The sequence below is a fragment of the Macaca mulatta genome, chromosome 17, assembly GCF_049350105.2.
Source record: "Macaca mulatta isolate MMU2019108-1 chromosome 17, T2T-MMU8v2.0, whole genome shotgun sequence".
NCBI classification, from domain to species: domain Eukaryota; kingdom Metazoa; phylum Chordata; class Mammalia; order Primates; family Cercopithecidae; genus Macaca; species Macaca mulatta.
Window position 1 is genome coordinate 93,586,535 of NC_133422.1, and position 21,788 is coordinate 93,608,322.

The following is a 21,788-nucleotide window of genomic DNA, read 5'->3' on the forward strand; positions in this document are numbered from 1 at the left end:
CACTGGGCTGCTCTGTGCTCTGTAGTTTTTCTTTTTCCATAACGTCACACACAGGATATGGACCCAAATGGTATGTAGTCTTTTGGGTCTAACTTCTCTCAGTTCACAGAATGCTTTTGAGATCCAACCATGCTATTGCATGACTCACTACTTTGTGCCGTTTTATTGCTAAGTAGCGTTCTATTGTGTGGAGTTATCACAATTTGTCTATACATTTACCAGCTGATGGACATTTGGGTTGTTTCTAGTTTTTGATTATTATGAATAAAGCTACTGTGGACATTTGCATTTAGGCCTTTACATGGATACATCTTTCATTTCTCTTCAGCAGATATTTAGAGGTGGCACTGCAGGGCTGAATGAATGGTTCTGTCTGAATAATCTCCCTTACTCATTCATAATGCTCTCCATCCTCATCCCCAATCCCACCTGATCCCCCCAATGCCAGATCTTCATCAGCATCACCATAAAATGCCATTTTATATTATTGCAGTTACAGAGCTAAAAAAAATAAAAATAAGTCATAATTTAAAATGTCTGGTGAATCTGTTCCATATGCTATTTATACTTCAGGGGATAAGCAGACTTATTGATATGAAAGCTTCCAAGCCACTCTGCTAATCTTTATACTCTCTGTCATCTTGCCACTCCTACTAAAGAACCTACTCTGCCTCTCTAGGTCTCTACCAATTCGTCTGCTGCTTGGCTGCACAGCTCCCCATAATCTCATCTTTGTTTCTGAGCTAACCTTGTTTTTTAATCTTTCCCCTCTAATCTCAATCTATCCAGCCTGAACTCTGCCCCAGAGGCCTTACCTGGGCCTGAGCTATTTCCTCTGCCTGGTACTCATTCTCCTATCCCTAGATTGTGGTATCCTGCAAGGCCCAGGTAAAGTTCCACCTGTATCCCCACATAAATCTATGATTGTTGAAGCTCACATATACACCTTCCTGCACTCTGCTCTAAATGTTCCAAGCTGAATGTCTTCTTTCTCCAATGACTAGGTCAGCTTCAAGGTTAAGGGTTCACTCTCAACTCCATTTGCATTTTTCCTCAATGCTTTGGACATTATAAACAACTGTTCAAAACACTCGAGGGTAACATATGCATATTAACATTCTACCTATCACATTCGTAGAGTGTTTACAAATTTGGTTAAGGGGAAGTTCAGACAGTCCATTTAGAATATGAGCCATACCCTCCTTCTTTCACTTTATTCTTTTCTTTTTCAATTAAGCTAGAAAATGGTCGGAGGTTAAACAAGCAATACTTAAGGGCATATATTCACCCTACCCTATGCTAGGTTTTCCAATCTCCTTTCTTCCAGTATACCTGTGGAATGCTAGCAACGTGCTTCACTCCGTGTGGGAGGAAAGGAAATGCAAAAGGAGTCTGCTGAAATTACAGCTGCTAAATATACATGGTGGAAAAGAAACACCGACAAACTGTTGACCATAGGGGCAGAGAGTGGGGAGAGGACTCCTCCACAGACCTTGACGATGTCTGCTTTACATTTTTCTCAAATGTCACCTGTAACTTCCAAGCACATGTCACCTATGAAACTAGAGTCTGGCACAGTCATACACAACGCATCCATACTCTGCAGGTCCATCTGCTGTAGTAAGAAAATTACTTATTTTAGATGCTAGTTCCAAGGGGCTCTGATTCACACCCTTCCTCAGTAATGTAACAATGTAGAGTTTGGTTGGCTGGGGACAAGAAGGTGGCCACTTCCACCTTCAGCAGGAGTGCAGCACTGGAAGTAAGCATACGCTGTGCCATGTCCCACCATGTAAATATGCATTGAATGGACTCACTCGATTACCACCAAGAAGGACACAAATTATACACTGAAAGCATCAGCTTAATACACAATATGCACGTGTAGATATCCTTGGGTAGAACACTTTAATCGGCACTGAAAGCATTATCTGGCTCTTATGAATCCAGGGCCCAGGTGCTCCTACAACACTGGTGTGTGCCTTGTCATGGCACTTTAAGAAAGACTCCCCGGCTGGGCGCGGTGGCTCACACTTGTAATCCCAGCACTTTAGGAGGCCAAGGTGGGTGGATCACCTGAAGTCAGGAGTTTGAGACCAGCCTGGCCAACATGGTGAAACCCTGTCTCTATTAAAAATATAAAATTGGCTGGGCGTGGTGACACATGCCTGTAATCTCAGCTACTTGGGAGGCTAAGGCAGGAGAAACGCTTGAACCCAGGAGGTGGAGGTTGCAGTGAGCCCAGATTGCACCACAGCACGCCAGCCTGGGCAACAAGAGCAAAAAATATTAAGGTCAGAATAAATTAATAATTTTGGCCTAAAAATATCAAAAACCCTAAGGGGATAAGACCAAAGTTTTGGAAATCACAAATGGTATAGGAATGGCGAATATTCATAAATTCAGAAGACTAAAACAAGGAATTAGGACATAAAATTCTTCAGATGTAAATAAGACAAACACAAAAACAACTAATTCAAACACAAAACTCATTACTCTTATGAGACACACTGAATGAAGGCTTTAGGAAAATGTCAGAGGAGCTCTCAGCTCAACAATGTGTGATGAAGGGAAAGAACAGCAGGGTGTCTGCAGGGCCAGGGAAGCAGAGGCCAGAGGGCAGGGCTCTCAAAGCGAAAATGTTGAACCCTCCAAGGTGGTAAGCAGGTGTTTGTGAATCTCTTTTTATAGTAAATTATGTTACGGTTAAGCTTTCTCCTTTGGGATACCAGTGTTTCCTCTTAAGCACTTTTAAAAAAAACTCTCTGAATATTGTTTTAGGGCCAAGATGTAATTAACTTAGAGAAAAGGTTGTACATGGTAGCATTTGGGTGGTTTGTGTTAAGTTCCAAAAACAAACCATTTCCCAGAGCAGAGGTGTTGACAAATCATGTTAAAAGGCCGGAAATGGCAGCACCCCTAGGAGAGGCCCATTGGGACTCTGCCACAAGTTCTTGGCTCTGCTCCATTGTGTGACCCTGGGCAGGTCACTTCACAGTCTACACTTCTGTCTCTACCTCTGTGAGGCAGGGGAGGAGCTGGAACAGAAGATACGTTTCAGGTCATGACCACCCTAAAAGAGCTGTGGTTTAATTTGACATCTTGAGAACAAACATATGCAAGTAAATTCCTTTACTTATTTTCTAATGCAATCCTCAGAAAGGTGTCATTGGCTCTTGATGTTGAATATCCTTCTTGTGAGTATTCCTGGAAGTGTTCGTGACCTCCTTGACCATCTCTCACGTGGTCTTCCTTGCAGTCATAAGGCAGAAAAGCCTTATGTTCATATAGTTCCCTGAACTGTGGTGCTGGGTCTCAAGCTTTTGCCAACACAACTCTCTCCACCTAGTCCTCATTCTTCTTCTTCACCTAGCCAACTCCTGTTTACTCATCAGAACCCACTGCAACGGACGCCTCTTCCAGGTGGTCTTCCCAGATTCCCCACACTCCTGAGCACGTTGTGCCTATCTCTTCAGAGCACTCGTCATGAGGTAGGGTAGCCGCTGAACGAAATGTACACTTTCCCACCTGAACTCCTGGAGAGCACAAATGATGATGCATTGAACTTTGTCATCCTTGGCACCTCAAACACAGTAGGGGCTCAATGAGTAGTTGCAGAATGAATTGGTTATATTTTGAATATAATCAAGTTACCACTGCTTTGAAGGGATGACATTTATTTAGATCCAAAAATAATTTAAAAATCCACTGGCACCTTGTTATAGGCTGAACTGTGCCCCCCTCAAATTCATGTGTTGAAGTCCTAACCCCTAATACTTCCAAATACGACTGCACTTTGGGCCGAGGTTTTAAAAGAGGTGATGAAGGTAATGTGAGGTCATTAGGGTAGTTCTTAATCCAGTAAGACTGGCGTCCGCATAAGAAGAGATTAGGACACAGACACGCACAGAAGGCGGCATCTACAAGCCAAGGAGAGAGGCCTCAGAAGAAACCAGCCACATGGACAGCTTGACCCAGGACTTTCAGCGTCTCAATTGTTATAAAATAAATTTCTATTGTTTAAGCCACTCAGTCTGTGGTACTTTATTATGGCAACCCTAGCAAACGAACACAGGCTATAATCCTATTCTGTATAGAACATAAAAATATATATATAATTTACCATTATTACTAAAGTGTACAGTTCAGTGATAATAAACACATTCATAATCTTTTTCTCCCCCATCACCTCCTCCCTTTCTTTCCCAGTCTCTGGTAACCACCAATCTATCTTCATCCAATCCACTTTTTTAGCTCCCACATATCAGTGAGACAACATTTTTTAACAGAAAAGTAATATATCTACATGATGTGTGTGTCTGTGTGCATGTGCACACACACTTAGCTGCGTACTGCCAAGCAGACAATCTGCTAGATTTTTCCTTGGCAGGCTGCTCTGGCATGATTTAGATGGAGCATTTCTCCACAGAAGGCAGGGCCCACTTCCATCTGGCATCTCCCTATGCACTAAAATCAGAAGCTTTAAACTGGATTCAAAAAGAGAGAGAGAAAAGAAAAGGAGAAACCACCTGGCCAGGCCCAGTGTCTGCTTTATGGAAGGAAAAGGAGGGCTTTAGGTCTGAACCATCAACCTTCTGCCAGCAAAATCTAGCATGCTTTCCAAGGCTTCCTCGGAGAACCCAGATCCCTTGTGCAGGAGGCCTAGATTCTGCCCCTCTCTCCCCCTCCCTATCCCCTCTCCTGCCTATGAGGATTGTAGCACAAGTGTTCATTGTGAGACAGTGCCCAGCACCACCCGCTCCCTGCACAAGCTCCTTCTGTAATACTTCAACCGGACCCTGCCTCCAAACAGCGACACTACTTCACTGTCACAAGAACAACTCCAGGACTCTGCAGGTCTCAGAGGAGCCCTGGAAACTTCAAAATGAGAAAGTGACATTGCCACTTCTGTTTACTGCATTGGAACTTTATAGAAACTTACCTACCTTGAGCCTCAGAGAGCCTGGGGTGGCCAACCACACCTCAACGGGCACCAGTCCCAACACAAGACTAGTTATCTCAGGGCTGAGCCCAGTGGGAACCAGGGAAAGCAGGGGGACCCACAGTCAGAAAGGAACACACGTCCAGGCTTCACCACAAGGGGACGCTGGGGCAGGGAAGAAATTTGAGGCTGTGCATTTGCCCCAATGAGATGGATGATCTCAGAGTCTATTGATTGATTGGTTTTGGAGAACATTAGATTGGTGAGATACTCCCATCTAAGACCCTGATAAATGTCTACGATGGTCCAGACACTTAATAAATGCTGGGTAATGACACTTTAAATTTATGCTGAAACCACAATTTACATTTCAACAAATGTGAAGATTTCTAAGCTAGTCAAAGGAAACGACATATTTTTCTTTGGGTTAATAACTAAGTGATTTCAGGAATACAGCCTTTGGGGCCAGACTGGACTCAAAACCTGGCTGCTCCACTCACTGGTAGCATGACCTTGAGCAAGTAACTCAAGCATGCTGGCCTCAGTTTCCCCATCTATAAAATAGGTAAGAACAGTACTTCCCTCACAGGGCTGTTATGAAGCTAAAATGATTTATTACTTGTAAAGCACTTAGAACAGTCCTGTAACTGGCACAGAGAAAGCATGAAGAAACGTTAGCTACAAACCAACGAAAGAGATTTTTTTTCCCCTAAGAACACAAGCTTCACTTGAAGTAACATACCTTAACTTTGGAGTTCTCTATCAAATGCTGAGCCATGGATTTGATCAGTACATCAAAGAAAAACCATGAATACTAAAAGAAAAAAGAACAGGACCCAGTAAGAAAAAAGAACAGGACCCAGTAAGAACAACAAATTAGTAGGTGAGACGTGAACTCTCTCAGGCTGACGATGTTACTGACAAAAACCAGGTGTGACCCTAAAACACAGCTGCACCTCTTGGGACATTACGATCAGAGCCAAGAGGAGAACGGCGGACGTCGTCTGCTTGCACAAGTTCAGCAACAGAGAGCTGCATCCTGCCGGGAAACTGGACGCCTGTGCGCAGCGTGGCACAACCAGCAAGAGGCTCTGCGGAGTTACGGGCGTCGTCTTTCCCCTTTACTGACCTCTGCTTGGTGACACCTGTCATTAGTATCTCTAAGTCAGTGACCTTCATCATTGACTTGAACATAATGACTATTAATCCTCAAGAGCCAATGAAACTCTGAACACAGTGATGCTTTGCAGCTCTTCTCTCAAGACACAATCAGAAAAGTTGGTATCAGAGAACAAACTCTGCTACCCCTTTTTAGGGGGTGGTGATTGTCTCTAAGAGCACTCAGAAAGGCTGTATGGATCAGGCTGTGGGGTGAATTCCTGTTAATCAGTTTCAATCGGAGCCACACTGACTCTCCTGACATACCTTCAGTAGTTTGTTGCTGGTGAGGAAATCAGCGGAAGGCTTGAGAATCGTGGTCATGGATTTGGTCAGTTCTTCATGCACTGTCTTGTATTCGGAGGCAACGTATGGTTCAGCCTTATACGCATACTGTGAAGAAAAGGGAAAGAGACTTTAATGCACTGGCTCTCCATGCTGGGCTGAAAGCTTGAGAGACTCCCAAGAATGGAAATCAGGGACTGAGGGACAATCTCATTTGTGGGAGAGGAAGGTGTGGATACAAAGATGGGAAGGGTGAGAGTCATGTGATAAAAAGGAGTCCACGATGTCTTCAAGAAACTACGTGAGTCATCCGACCCAGTCACATCAGTGACCAGCCAGCCCGTCACTCCACCTGTGCCAGGGGCTTCAAGGAATGTGTGGCACAGCAATAGATGACTGATATCCTCAAGGACCAGAACTTTACTTTTAAAATTATCACATAGTTGTAATTTACGAAGGTATTTAATACTAAACAGAATATGTACAACTGTTTAGAATAGTAACTGCCACTCTACTTACTGGATGTCATATATAAATAAATAACTTGTTGATGTTTATCCTAACAACATCTCTTGCTGCCCCACAGAGTCATCTGATTTGACTGTAGCCAGAGCTAACCTTCCTATCTGGGAGAAGCAGTTTTGCTGGAAATTTTAGGTGGGGGAAAAAAAAAATGAAGATAACTAACTTTACCGGAGGCCTAGGCAAGAACAACTTAAAATTCTTCTTTAAACTCCTGCATCGAGTCATATTATTTGGAAAACCCACTAAAAGAAACGTAATTGAAGGAATGGAATTAAGTAAATTAATGAATGGCTGCCCCTCTTTGTACCTCCCCTATTCAGGTACAAGCATTGGCTATGAGGAATAGAAGAGAAAACATAAGTTACAAGTACCTCCCCGAATAACCAGGCTTGTGAAAAAATAAGTCCTTAGAAGGAAAATTGGAGCGCCACAGATGTAAGTGATCAGAACAGTGTGTTTTACATACCTTAACATATGACCTCAAGTGGCTCTCCAATCCTTCCTCATGGCACTGGGCAACCACATGAATAATGACCCTACACACCACAGGAGTGAATAAAGCAATGAATATGTAAGAATGGAAACATTTCATTATTATCACAGCAGTAGTAGAACAATGATGATGCTATTGGCACTTAGGAAACAAGGAGACAAGGAATTAGATGGGGTCCTTACATACGAGATCAAAGACATTTCTTAAATATAATGTTCAGCACATAGTAGCATCCCAGCTAAGCATGACTGCTCCAGATGTGGACAGACTGGAAGTGAGGAAAAGCATCCAACCATCCACCTCCCTTACCGAGTCACGTTAACCGCGACTTCTTCCTGCGTGGCTCTGGTGAGGACGCGGAACAGCTGGTTTAGGATAGTGGGCAAGAAGGCGATCATCACGTGGCCTTCCATCGCGTGCAGACTCTATGGACACGGAATGGCACAGTTCATGTTATCCCTCTAAAAGTAAACCAGCCCAAAGTCCTTTCCACTCTGTTCCAAATAAGGATAGAAGAACTCCCTCTAAAACAAAGGGAAGGCTGTGGTGGGCAGAATGTCCCCAGAGGCGTCTGTGTCTCAGTCCACCTGTGAAGACGTCACATGGCCCAGAGGAGGTAAGGCTGCTAGTCAGGCCTCATGATAGGGATTATCCAGGTGGGCCCATGGAATTGCAAAGGGCCATAAGCTGGATGAGGGAGGCAGAAGGGGACAGGAGTCAGAGGCAGCTGGGATGGAGGAAGCAGGGTCAGAGAAACGCTGTGCAGGGTCAGAGAAATGGCTGTCTTTGAGATGGAGGGAGGGGCCACAAGCAATCACATATAAAAACTTCACTGTTTATGTGGATATGTATTCCATTTTCCTTCTCAAACCAAACAAATTTCTATCCCATTTCTCATATTTCTTGTTTTGTCCCCATGCCCTTTTAGCTATTTCCCCTTTCCAAAATGCTCCCCACAACCACGTTCTGGATGAAGCTCCCCTAGACAAACCCTGCCTGGCTCTTGCTGCTTAGACACTCCAGGAACCCCTTGCACAAAGCAGGACTGGTTCTGTGTATTATTTCTTTATTTGATTTGTCTGCCTAGCATGCAGTCCAAGTTTATAGTATCTCCTACAATGAACTAGAAGTTCCCTAAGGGTGAGGACTGAAGTCACTGCTTCTGTGCCCATCATTGTGCTTGGTACCCAGTGAGGTCCGTCTCAAGTGAGGGGTTTTCCATGCATGAGAAACAGTATGTTTTAGAGACCCTGCCTTGAGCAAAGGATACATGGGCCTAGGACACAGGCAGGAGTACTGCCGTTCCTAGGTCCACTCCTTGCCACTATCTAAACCTCACAGAAGCTACCCATGTGAGACATCCAGGTAAGAGCTTCCAAGGGGTGAGAACAACACTCATCACCAAAGAGAAAACCCAGCCTACACCAAACTCATTCAAAAGGGGATATTAAGAAAGCCATCTGATACCTTAAGGTACTTTACAAGTTCGTTTCCTAAGGCTTGGGCTCCAGATTCGGTTTTCTGACAGTACTGGAAGAAATTATGTAAATGCTGATCCTGCAGTGGGGAAAAAGGAAAAGAAGAAGAAAGTCTATTAGTATACACTCTGTGGAAATAAAAGCATTTGTTTCTTGCAGCATGCTTTTTTGCTGTTTTTGTTGTTGTTGTTGTTGCTGCTGTTTTTTAGAGACAGAGTCTTGCTCTGTCGCCCTGGCTGGGGTGCAGTGGCACGACCATGGCTCACTGCAGCCTTGACCTCCCAGCCTCCTGCAATCCCCCCACCTTAGCCTCCTAGGTAGCTGGGACTACAGGCACACATCACCATGCCTGGCTAATTTTTGTATTTTTGTAGAGACAAGGTTTTGCCATGTTGGCCAGACTGTTCTCAAACCCCTGGGCTCAAGTGATCTGCCCACCTTGGCCCTCCAAAATGCAAGGATTACAGGTGTGAGCCACTGTGCCCAGCTTCATCTTATTAAGACTAAAAATTGATCATGTACAAATAATAACATCAAGAAGATCCTCCCACAAAAGAGGAAATCTGTTGGAAAATGATGCTTGTTCTAGTCATTTATATGAATACATATGAGCACCTCAGTTGTACTTTCTTTAGAAAAAGAACTATAGAGTAAAAAAATAGTAATATAACACATTAGGATTTTTTCTTCTTGCAAAATGGTGCAAACTTAGTCACAGAGCAGCCACTGCTAATTTTGTTGAAGGAGCACGTACCTGAGTATACACTGTAGAAACCAGATGAGTGGAAATTTTCAGCAGTGGCTTGCCTCCATCTACCCATTTAATTTCCGGACCATAATGCTAAAAAAATATGGAGGGAACAATATCTCTACAGATTAGTTATTTTGGCTCTAACATGATTATCAATGAGGGTAATGACAAGGGACTGAAAGAGGGCCCAGAGAACTTTAGTGACTTGGCAACTGTGCCAGGCCCACAGCAGGAATGCAGATGATACACATTTCTGCCCCCTTTCTTCCCCCAAAGTACAATGCTTTTATTACTGGATTTTCTAAGTTATCGTTTCTGTTTCTTGCAGCTGTGTGAGTTATTGTTCATTTGAGAGGAAAAGAATCGTACTATACCAGTATCTGAACCCAACTTGAGCTCAGGATTCTGAAGGAGACAGTAAAAGGTGCCAGATAAAGCAAACAGCACAATATGCAGGCCTGGCATGGGCAAAGGGTCAATCGTCTGCTCACACTAACTTCAACTTTTGAAACCTCAGTTTTTCTGTCATGCTCAATTATACAAGTTATTCTTCTTGGGAAAATTTAACTATTTGTCTATAATATGAACTCAAATTTGGCATTATTTAAATGCAGACAAACATAAAAAGAACAGGCTTTATTTAAGCATGTTATAAAGCTGCAGTCTATAAAATTTAAGATGGCTAAAAAGAATGCAAAGCCAACAAAGCAACTGAAGAAATCTGGGGAAAATTAGGCTTTCACGAATCAGAAAGGTTTCAGAATGTGCAACCACGTGGGTGAGAGATTTGGCAAACTTGACTTACTTTAAGCTGGAGGAAAATTCCTAATAGTTTGCATGACCCTAAGAACTCATCTTTATTTGAGCATGGCCAGTTGGCAGAGACAGACCTTATCCCAAATCTCCAAGTCTCTATTTCTCTGCTGAGACACCACTAGTTCAGGGCTTACAAAATGCCCAAACTGTAACTCTGACATTGCGGTAGCTGCTAACAGCACTGCCTTCAATTGGCCAAAGTTCACTTGAAAATGAATAACTAAAATCAAAATGGTGGGAGAGCAAAAATACTGTGTGCTTTTTGTGTGTTATTGTTGTTGTAGTTGTTCTTTAACGTTTTCTGAAGAAACTGGGATGAACCGATCCTAAAATGTGACATACCCTGACCATTCCAAGCTCCTGGTAGCCAAGGTAGCCTGAAGGAAGGTTCGCCGAGACCGGGACGTGCTGCTCGCTCGTCACCACCCTTCCGTCTTTCAGGAGGGGAAGCCAGGAGTAGCCAACTGTTGAAAACAAAGAACAACGACAACAACAAAATACTGTGAGTGTATGAAAACTTATGAAAGAAAGCCAATGTAAAACTCTCTGATTTTTAAGAACTTTTTGTATCAATTAGAGTAAGAAATTTAAAAGGCCCTAAATGTAATCTCTGTAGAACATTGTCTACAATGTACTTGGGCCTCTTTGGGGTTAGAACTCTACAATCTTCTTTTATAAAAATATACATATGCAGGCTGGGCATGGTGGCTCACACCTGTAATCCCAGCACTTTGGGAGGCAGAGGTGGGCAGATTGCTTGAGCTCACGAGTTCGAGACCAGCCTGGGCAACATGGCGAAATCCCGTCTCTACAAAAAAATACAAAAATTAGCCAGGGGGCGGTGGTGCATGCCTATAGTCCCAGCTATTCAGGAGGCTGAGGTGGGAGGACAGCTTGAGCTCAAAAATTAAAAAAAAAAAAAAAATTACATATGCAACCCAGACATGCTACATATCCGTTACCTACAAAATTCATCTAAAGATCCCTTTGCAAACACATGGAAATTCAGAATCCTAATACAATTTAAGAACCTAATGTTTCAATTATTTAAAATCAAAGGAATGGTGAACCCCCCGCAACCTTGGGTTTCAACGACATCCCTCTTCTTCGTGCTTCCTTTACTTGAGTTGTCACAGCTGACATGGAAGAATGTGAGCAACAGGTGGTGCTTTTCATGCAGCTGAGTGGGTAACTCTATTTTAATCTGCAAGGAAGACAAAATAACAACCGAATATTCTAAAAACACAGAAATTCTCAGTGAAAGCAGAGACACTATGTGTTACCCAATGCACAAACGTGCACTTGTTCTCCGAGCGGATATTAACATTTGCACTCAAAGATACTGAGACTATAAATTATGCCAAGCAAGAAATGAATCCTGAATTCACCACTCAGAAACAGGAAGAGAGTTGATGGTATTTCTAGAAAGAATTGGAAAACACATGATAGTAACTACTACGCTAAGTTACCACAGCCAAGGCATTATGAAGAACCAGGATAGAACATTCCAAAGTAGCATGCATTCAGCGGTTTCAATGAATTACATTACAATTTTATGTAAACAAATCCAATGATAAGAAAGAAAGATTCTCAGGTCCAACAAATGTAACTAAAGTATGAATTTGAAAGGAAATAAACCAGAATATTAATTGTGGTAGTGATAGTGGGATTATGACTTTTTCTTTTCTGTATTATCTGCAGTTTCCAAGTTTCTATTTTTTTAATAATGAAAATGTTACCTTTACAATCAGAAAATAACATATAAAAGAAATACTTCAACATGCAGTCTATCTCTGTAATTTCAGGGTAATATGCAGCTTCTCTTGAGTTTTGCTTTACCAGGCAAATACATTAAAGTTTCCCTTAAAAACTGGTCAAATTGAGTTTTCCCTTGAATACATCACTTACCTCATCATAAAATTCTGGGTTTTGGTGATGGTGTAAAACTGCAGCAAAGGCGCTTCTTGTGAACACTGGCCCGCCAGGTCTGCCATAAATGCACTAAAATAAGAGTTACCAAAGGGAAACATCAGGGTTCGATTGAGTAAGAAATTAAACTCGGATATATTGTAAAGAAGGAGGCATTCCTACGGCATAGACTTAAAGTCGCCACTTCTGACAGACCCCAGGCCTGTGAACCCTGGACTGCTGGGTCCTGCCCACCTTCCAGCTTGCTTCAAAGCCCACCTGCCTGCTCCCCGTTCTGCCCTTCCAGGTCACAGCCCTGCATGACGCCTTGCTCACTGTTCCCTTTCACATTTCCATGCCTTTTCTTATGCAATTCTTCCGTCCAAATAACCTTTGCTTCTCTGTGCATCAAGAAAACACTCAAGCATTCTTCAAGAAATTGTCAACTGCTTCCATGTGTCCCCTCAGCATTTTTCTGTATTAATTTTCAGTTTTGTCCAAAATTCCATTTAGTACCATCTGTGCACCAAGATCTTTTTCTCCATGGCTGTTTTTCCCACTAGACTGAATTTCTTGAGGACAGAAACTATATATATATATATATTTTTTTTTTTTTTTTTTTTGCATCTTTGTCTCCTTCTTCTCTTAGGAAGTCACTTTCACATAGTCACAGTAAAACAATTTGGGTTACGGAGGCAGATTGCCTGGGTTTGAATCTTGATTCCACTAATGTTTTACCTGAGGCAATAAATTCTGCACTACTCCCCTCACCTGAAAAATATGGATAATAATAATACTTAATTCATCAAAAGACTGTTATGAGAACCAAAATAGTTAAACACACACTAGAGCAGTACCTGAAGTACAAACAGCTTTCAATAAACGTTACCCATAATCTACTGCTGTGATTATTACTATACTGTAGTAAACATTTAATAAAGATCATCGATTGTTGATCAGTTATTACTATTTCTATTATCAACATTATTCATATCATAATTCATAGCACTGACAGTATGAGCACTTGGCTCATAGTAGGTGGACAGTAAGTGTTTGCTGAATTGAGTATGTATAAGAAACTTTCATCCTTAAAGAGAATAAAAAAACAGTCAATTAGGAGCAAGAACCTAAATATTCCATATTCATTAAGATTCAGCATATATGTTTATACATCGTAACATTATCTATTTTTGATTTGTGTCAATTAAAATGTACTAAATTGTTTTAGTTGTATGGTATCACGAAAGTGCATTTTGAAAATGGAAAAATCAGAATAGGTAGGTGAACATACATTTAAAAAAAAAACAAAAAACAAACCTTAAGGGGCTGAGAGTCTTCCTCATCTGAATCTTTGAATTCAATGCAAATCGCAATATTTCTAGCCTGCAGCAATAGTTAAACAAAACAGAATAAGAAAAAAACCCAGAAAGTCAGACTATGTAAATATTTATAAAAGAACATGGGAAGCTGAATCTAAAGGGAGGGTTTGACATCAAGAATGAAACCCCCACGTTGACACTCACCTTGGCAAAAGACTTCTGACTGTCGTATTTCAAGTACTTAGGATAAACGTAAAGGTGATTGGTGTAGATAGTGTAAGGCTGAGTGTGTTTTGGTATGCAGGGCACAAATTCCTCCACTTCAAACGTGATGGGAGTTTTACTGCAGGTTTCAAATTGTTTTGTGGGAATGTATGATGAATTAACATAATCTGAAAAGATATTCAAAATAATTCAAACTGAAGTAAAAACTGAACTAACAAAAATTCTATTATGTAGAACTGACACTTACTAGGGAAGTCTGAGGAAACATTATCAATTGTAATGTCTAGATTGCCTAAAATCACTGGGAGCTTAGCCATCTTCTCAGGTCTGCAAACAAAAGAAGAGAAAAATCAAACATTTGTAAGTTAACTCTAAAACCAACACTCTAGAGCAGCACTTCCAAGAGAAACATAAACCAAGCCATAAAGACAATTTTAAACATTCTAGTAGCCTCATGCAAAATGGCAAACAGGAACTAATAACATTAATAATATACTTTATTCAACCAAATAGGTCCAAAATATTACCATTTCAGTATTTAATCAGTATAAAAAATGTGCACTCTAAGTCTTTAAAACCAGATGTGTATTACTGGTTTTATACTTAAAGCACATCTCAATTCAGACGTCCTGTATTTCACAGGACAGCCACACATGGCTAGTGGCTGCGCACTGCACAGTACAGGTCTAGATAAAGAATATCAGCAAAACAGTTATAGCTCAAGTGTTCCTGAACCACTCCAGCCTCACCATAAATATTTGGCTCATTTAGAATCATCACCATTTGGGGGAGCTAAGCTATGAGGATGCAAAGGCATCAGAATGATACAATGAACTGTGGCGACTTGGGGAAAAGGGTGGGAGTGGGGTGAGGGATAAAAGACTACAATTGGGTACAGTGTACACTGCTCAAGTGATGGGTGCACCAAAATCACAGAAATCACCACTAAACAACTTATTCATGTAAGGAAACATCACCTGTTCTCCAAAAACCTATTGAAATAAAAAATAAAATAAAAAATACAATCAGCACCATTAGGAATTAGAAATCATCTTAGGCTCCAGCGTCCAGCAAAATGCTGGGTACAGAGTCAAAGCTCACTGAAATTGTTGTATTAACATTTGTTCGGACTCAATCCAATATAGGAATCCCCTGTGACACTCCTGACAAGTGCTGCTATTGCCTCACCCTTCCTAGTGACAATGAGACTTCTGACCCAGCGGTTTTGACACTAGTCTGCTCTTCCTCATAGCATGGTGAAATTCACCTCCCTGAAACTTCTACTCACCAAGGGGTCTAGTGATGCTCCGCTGTCTTTCAGTCACCTATACCGCACATTCTGAAGCCCTCTATTCTCACACTTATGTACCTTGCCCCAGTGTCATTCTCTCCCAGAAGAACCTGCCAGTTACATTACGGTGCCTGGAACTGCATAAATCTGGCCAGTGTGGGTGCACAGGTGGGTGCACAGCCCCTGTCTGGTTTTCTACAATATACCTGTCTACTAACACAGCCCCAAAGCTATTACTTTTAGGTAGCCATACCATTCTAGTGACTCACAGGAAATGTAGTCACCTAAAATCCCTACATCTTTTTTCACATGCTAATTTCTTTGTCTTTTATTTATATAATTATATTTTTGGACCTCAGAAGAGAATTTAATTTTTGTCTTGCCAAAATTTCATATTATGTTTGAGTTATTTCTAGTTTATCAAAGTCCTCCTAGATCCAGATTCTAACATCTACTGCATTAGATATTCCTAATAGCTTTATGCCACAAAAATATTTAATCAGCATTTTATAGTCCCATAAAAGTCATTGGTAAAGATATTGCACAGAATATTGCCAAGAACAGGCTCCTTCCCAAGTCTCTGGAGGCCCATTTCCAGACTGACACTAGCTCATTAATCACCCTCCCTAGCATCTGGTTTTTCCAGCAGTTGAACAACTGCCCACTCACGTGTGCAGTGCTTCTCTCACTCGTTCACAGGCTACTATGGCACCCACATGTGGTAAAAACATTCTGCTGAAGGCTTTGCACTCCTCTACTACACCAGCTTAGCAGCGCAGTTACAAAGAGAAGAAATGCGGTTAGGATGACTAGTTCAACACAACGTGACTTAGTCTGAGGAAACAGAATGCCGCCTCACCGACCTTCCTAAGCCACCTGTTTCAGATTTCCTTTAGAACGCTGCCAAGGTTCACCAAAGCACGGGGACTGGCAGATTCAGCATTTGGTTTTGTTTCCATTTTTGACAAGTTCCTACCTCCTATTTTGCAAATTCCTTGGACATGACTGTTGTCTATTAAGCAGCCTCACGCGTCACTCCTCAGTACAACTTGGAACATTTTTCACCTGAATTAGGACTTCCCTAAAATTTCTAAATTCCTGCATCCTTAAGACTAGACACGATGTTGAGAAGATCCATCGTGGCCCATCGCCAGCTCTAAGTTGTTATTCTCTTTCTCCCAGGGTCCCTCCCTCTCATTTCCACTTGTCTTCTGTTTACACCTGAGTTTAAATGAACAGTTCCTGAAAGAGGTAATGGTCAGGAAGGTAAGTCAATGATTTTTCACACGATCTGCCTTCTGTTGAAAAGATTTCTGGCCAAGAGCTCTCCGGGTACAGCCGAGCACTCCCCTGCAGTTTTCCCCTGTGCCTGCGGTGTGAGCTGCTTCATACACACAAGATCCTTTTCTCCTGGTGGGAGGAGGGGCAGCAGCCCTCCCTCAAGGGTCAGTCATTTCCTGAAAGCTTTCCACTGACCGTCTCCCAAGCTCTGGGCACTCTCCTATAATGATATCTTGTGGGAGCCTCTCTGAGCTTCACACAGAGCTCTTCGGGGGCGTCAACCTTCAGACCAGTGGTTTTATGAAGGTATTGATTTTCTTGACATACGGTGCCTTGCTCACCTCTTCATTGGAGCAATTCAACACTACAACACATCACAAGACCCTGCATTCCCCAAATTTTAGAGACACCTATGAAGTTGTATCTGCTTCGAGTTAGAAATATTCTGTTTATTACAAATTATATTTTAAACGTAAGTAAGTATGCAAGAGTAACGGATTTCACCCCTCCTAATTATTTCCACCTATAAATGAACAGGCATCTTCATCACCAATTTTTTCTTTTTTTTTTTTTTGTGACGGAGTCTCGCTCTGTCACCCAGGCTGGAGTGGCCGGATCTCAGCTTACTGCAAGCTCCACCTCCCGGGTTTACGCCATTCTCCTGCCTCAGCCTCCTGAGTAGCTGGGACTACAGGCGCCCGCCACCTCGCCCGGCTAGTTTTTTTGTATTTTTTTAGTAGAGACGGGGTTTCACCGTGTTAGCCAGGATGGTCTCGATCTCCTGACCTCTTGATCCGCCCGTCTCGGCCTCCCAGAGTGCTGGGATTACAGGCTTGAGCCACCGTGCCCGGCCCATCACCATTTTTAAGATCACTCCAACATCCTCCACATATAAATTTTTGAGAGAGATGGAATACAATTAAAATATGTTTCTAAGTAACATATTTTAATTGAATGATCTTCACTGAAAATCTTCCTATAATGTATACTTCTGTGCCTAACTATAGTTATTTCTTATTCTATTTCCTCCCTCTGCTGAGAGATTTTACTTCTAGTTGCTGCTTCTGTAAAGGCATTCTTTCCATGTGTTTCCAAGCACATTTCTGAGTTTAGTTCCATATTATGTAGCACATGTACTTTAAAAAAAAATTTTTTTTTTTTTTTTTTTTTTTGCCAGCTTTAAGTTTTCAAAAACCCAATCTTGGCCGGGCGCGGTGGCTCAAGCCTGTAATCCCAGCACTTTGGGAGGCCGAGACGGGCGGATCACGAGGCCAGGAGATCGAGAGACGATCCCGGCTAACACGGTGAAACCCCGTCTCTACTAAAAAATACAAAAAAACTAGCCGGGCGAGGTGGCGGGCGCCTGTAGTCCCAGCTACTCGGGAGGCTGAGGCAGGAGAACGGCGTAAACCCGGGAGGCGGAGCTTGCAGTGAGCTGAGATCCGGCCACTGCACTCCAGCCTGGGTGACAGAGCAAGACTCCGTCTCAAAAAAAAAAAAAACCCAATCTTAAACCCATTTCAAAAGTTTACGGTTTTCGTTGAATCTGGTTTATTAGACATTAAACACTGACAGGCGGTAAAGATTTTACTGCCTTTTTATGCATTTCCAAAGTGGTGGGTGTGCGTGTTACACAGTGAATTATTTCATGACTGAGAATAGTTTTTGGTCTTTTTGCTTTGTTTTGCTAGAGAGTACCTATATTCTTTGCGAAATTTATAAAATAATACTTCAACATGAAAACTCATCTTAAAATTACACGAATTAAATAAGCATGCAATACAGACACTTGCAGGATGCCTGGCCTCTGGGAACTGCTCCTGTCTGTGCGTGAACATAGAAGTGAGGCTCAAACTGTCTCTGAGGAAAATTTTCCCTTCCCACTGCCCATCCATTCCTGCTGACTCAACAATTCCCACACAGGAAAGGAGAATGGTGTCACCAACTAGCAGTCCTCCCATGCCCGCAGACTTAGGGTCCTTATCTCAGTGTTTCTGCAGCCTGGTCCTCCCTTCCTGACTTCCTGTATTGGCTCATTAAAATGATTAGCTGGCAATACAGGTGTGTTTGGACTGCTGTTGGTGGTGATTTTAATCTTCTAACTGTGTTTTGTGGAAGGAAATATTCCCTAAAAGCTTTGGTGTCACTTAGAAAAAAAAAAAAAAAAACTATATATGATTGAAAGAAATTTGAGATATTTTTGTTTAAATAAAAATCACTGAATTTATGTCTATGAAGAAAATTCAATAAGCATTTATCAAGTGGTTAGGATATACTGCAATGTATGTACTCAGGACCATGGAGGAATGCAAACAAGATATGATTTCTCTCCTCAAGAAGCCAAAAGTCCAGTCGATACTGTAAGCTACTTACGGCATATGAGGGCAATTACTTTCACAGAGTATGTACGAACCACTACCAGAAGGCAGAGTATCTAGATCTAACGAGAGGGAATAAGGGATGATATCAGTATTCACGGTGGGAGAAATCACCTTAATGCCTTTTGCATCTATTCCCCACCATGGTTTTAGGGGGCAGGGGCCATTATTATCCACCCTTAGAAAGAGGAGGAGGCTCAGGCAGAGAAGCCAAGTAACCGCCTCCAGGTCTCCCAGCATGGAAGTGAGCTACAGACTGGGCTTTGAAAGATGAGTAGAGTTCCCTCAGAGAGACAAAGGAAAAGGGGAGGTGTGTATGCTGTGTGTGTGATTTATGTGCTGCTTGAGGAGGCAAGAAGAGGACACAATTTGGACAGAGAGAAAAGCATGGCAGAGGGAAGTCCACAGTGAGTTTAGAGAAAGCCAAGCAGCCCTACCTGGCTTGAGTGCAGTGTAACCAGGGCAAAATAGGGGTAAAGCTGTTAACACTTGGATGCAAAGAAAATGAGTGTACAAATAAACAGAGATACATTAAGTTGCGTATGCAAAACCTTAGGAGTATTATTACCTAAACTATCCAACGTAGTACCATTGAAAAGGTCTACATTTTAAAGAAAACATTCTATTTTTATACTTTGCCTTCATGCCTTCACATTTCCTGCAGAAGTTAAAAAAGATAAGATACCATCTTATCCAGGAGATACCACCATAAACAAATCAAATCGAAAATACTAAGTCTCTCTTCTTATAAAATGTCAGCAATATCATCTATCTGACAGAATCGCTTTCTTACTAAATCTTGGAACATATCCCTGGGTAATTATTGCAAGGGAAAAAGAAAAGTGGCTTATGAGCTTTGGCAGCTGTTTTGTAAAGACTGAGACAGTGTGAAGAAATTTTTCTCATGCATTATTAAATAACATTTTGAGATGATCATGGGAGTAGAAACAATAGCTTTGGATCCAAGCTGGTGCCCAGGCCACTGACATGAGATTATTTCCTGTAAAAAATAAAGAGGAAAGAAAAATAGCACTACAAAGTTTTTTTAAAAATGAAAAAGGAATCCTCCACTTCCCCTAACTCTGCTGTGAAGAATGCGGGGAGTGGGCACCAACGTTTCTTTGGATACTTATTGAGGAGAGTGGCCTCACTTACCCCGCTGCGTCTTCTCTGCTGTCAGCATTGGATCCCCGTTTTCAGGTTTCTGGGTCTCTAACTGGCCACCTGGAGCACACTCTTCACACCAACGCCCTCCCGCTGAGCACACGCATGAAGAAATGGTGTGCAGAAGAGAAGCCACATTGGTTTTCCCTGTGTTCTTTGCTGCCTGGCCATGGGCTTTCTGCTCCGATCACTTTCAGATTAGTGGCCATGTGAAGCCCCACTCCCCAGCCTCCACCGAAGACAGGCCCATGAGCAGGGGCTGCCCCTGAGGAGGGGAAGTGTCAGGCTAACCAGCCTAGGAAGTGACTTCTGAGACAGGGCTGCAACCTCCATCAATATAAAAAACTTCATTCTTTGTTTTGTCTGAATATAAAAGTGTTAGTGTTTTTTTTTAAAAAGTTCATATAAAAATGACAGAATGCTATAAAGTGGAAGGTGAAATATCACCCATCAACCCATCCCTCAGAGATAACCATGATTATTTGGCATATATCCTAAATAGCTATTTTTATGCCTATCGTTCCATCTAGACAACTACTTGCTTATCCACTTCTTTCATTTACATACAAAAGAAATATGTGATATTTTCTTTCAAAAAATGTAGTCATACAGATACATTTTTCTTCCTTAATAATGTAGTGTATTCACTTTCCTAAGTCCACACAGACCTACCTAGTGGTTATTCAGAGTTGCATGGTAGTTGAGTGAAAGAAAATATTGAAATCTATCCAACTAAAGGTGACTGGGTTTTGAAAACATTAGTAAGAATGAAATTTTCTTGAAACTCAAAAAAATGACAATAATTACTATATGATAATATAGTATGTATGATAATCTATTACCCACTACCAATAGAGAAGATTTTTTAAAGATTCTAACTGTGGCTTATAGCCATAATTCTGAAAAATCAGAAACACATTAAAAGTCAAAAAATGGCCAGGCATGGTGGCTCACACCTGTAATCCTAGCACTTTGGGAGGCTGAGGCAGGCGGATTGCCTGAAGTCAGGAGTTTGAGACCAGCCTGGGCAACATGATGAAACCCCATCTGTACTAAAATACAAAAAAAAAAAAAAAAAAAATTAGCTGGGTGTAGTAGGGGGTGCTTGCAGTCCCAGCTACTCAGGAGGCTGAGGCAGGAGAATTGCTTGAACCCGGAAGGCAGAGGTTGCAGTGAGCCAAGATGGTGCCATTGCCGTCCAGCCTGGCGACAGAGCAAGACTCCATCTCGGAAAAAAAAAAAAAGTCAAAAAATGGGGGAAGAGTTAAACAATCTATGATCTATCTCAATGGACTATTATAATACTTATGCATTAAAAATGATGTCTATAAAAATGTGTATATCACACTTTCAGAAAATACTTGAGTTATGCGGGGAAATATCACATATTTGGTATGATCATAGCTACATAAGATAAACTAAAATAAAATGTAAATAAATAAAATGTAAAAAAAATATTCCCAACCGGGCGCGGTGGCTCATGCCTGTAATCTCAGCACTTTGGGAGGCCCAGGTGGGTGGATCACCTGAGGTTGGGAGTTCAAGATCAGCCTGACCAACATGGAGAAACCCCATCTCTACTAAAAATACAAAATTAGCTGCGTGTGGTGGCACATATCTATAATCCCAGCTACCAGGGAGGCAGGAGAATTGCTTGAACCTGGGAGGTGGAGGTTGCGGTGAGCCGAGATCAGGCCATTGCACTCCAGCCTGGGCAACAAGAGTGAAACTCTGTCTCCAAAAAGAAAAAAAAAAAAAAAAAACCGTTCCCCCC

At 41.9% G+C, this 21,788-nt stretch overlaps 1 protein-coding gene across 26 annotated transcripts in view; it reads right to left on the reverse strand.

Moving 5' to 3' along the window:
* The window catches only part of DOCK9 (dedicator of cytokinesis 9), a 299,986-nt gene that overhangs the window by 83,685 nt on the left and 194,513 nt on the right, over positions 1-21,788 (reverse strand). For 18 of the 26 annotated variants that reach the window (XR_013407697.1, XM_077973900.1, XM_028837250.2 and 15 more), the window contains exons 16-27: positions 14,148-14,227; positions 13,880-14,067; positions 13,674-13,739; positions 12,357-12,449; positions 11,529-11,652; positions 10,791-10,912; positions 9,636-9,722; positions 8,871-8,960; positions 7,713-7,828; positions 7,377-7,446; positions 6,368-6,493; positions 5,685-5,756 (exon numbers count right to left, since the gene is read on the reverse strand). Coding sequence is in view for 25 of the 26 variants with exons in the window: in XM_077973900.1 (XP_077830026.1) it covers positions 5,685-5,756; positions 6,368-6,493; positions 7,377-7,446; positions 7,713-7,828; positions 8,871-8,960; positions 9,636-9,722; positions 10,791-10,912; positions 11,529-11,652; positions 12,357-12,449; positions 13,674-13,739; positions 13,880-14,067; positions 14,148-14,227 (1,234 nt within the window). In the remaining variant the exon portion in view is untranslated. Of the gene's footprint in view, positions 1-5,684; positions 5,757-6,367; positions 6,494-7,376; positions 7,447-7,712; positions 7,829-8,870; positions 8,961-9,635; positions 9,723-10,790; positions 10,913-11,163; positions 11,257-11,528; positions 11,653-12,356; positions 12,450-13,673; positions 13,740-13,879; positions 14,068-14,147; positions 14,228-21,788 lie in introns of all 26 variants that reach the window. The other 8 variants (XM_077973897.1, XM_077973894.1, XM_077973895.1 and 5 more) reach the window with 1 other exon arrangement.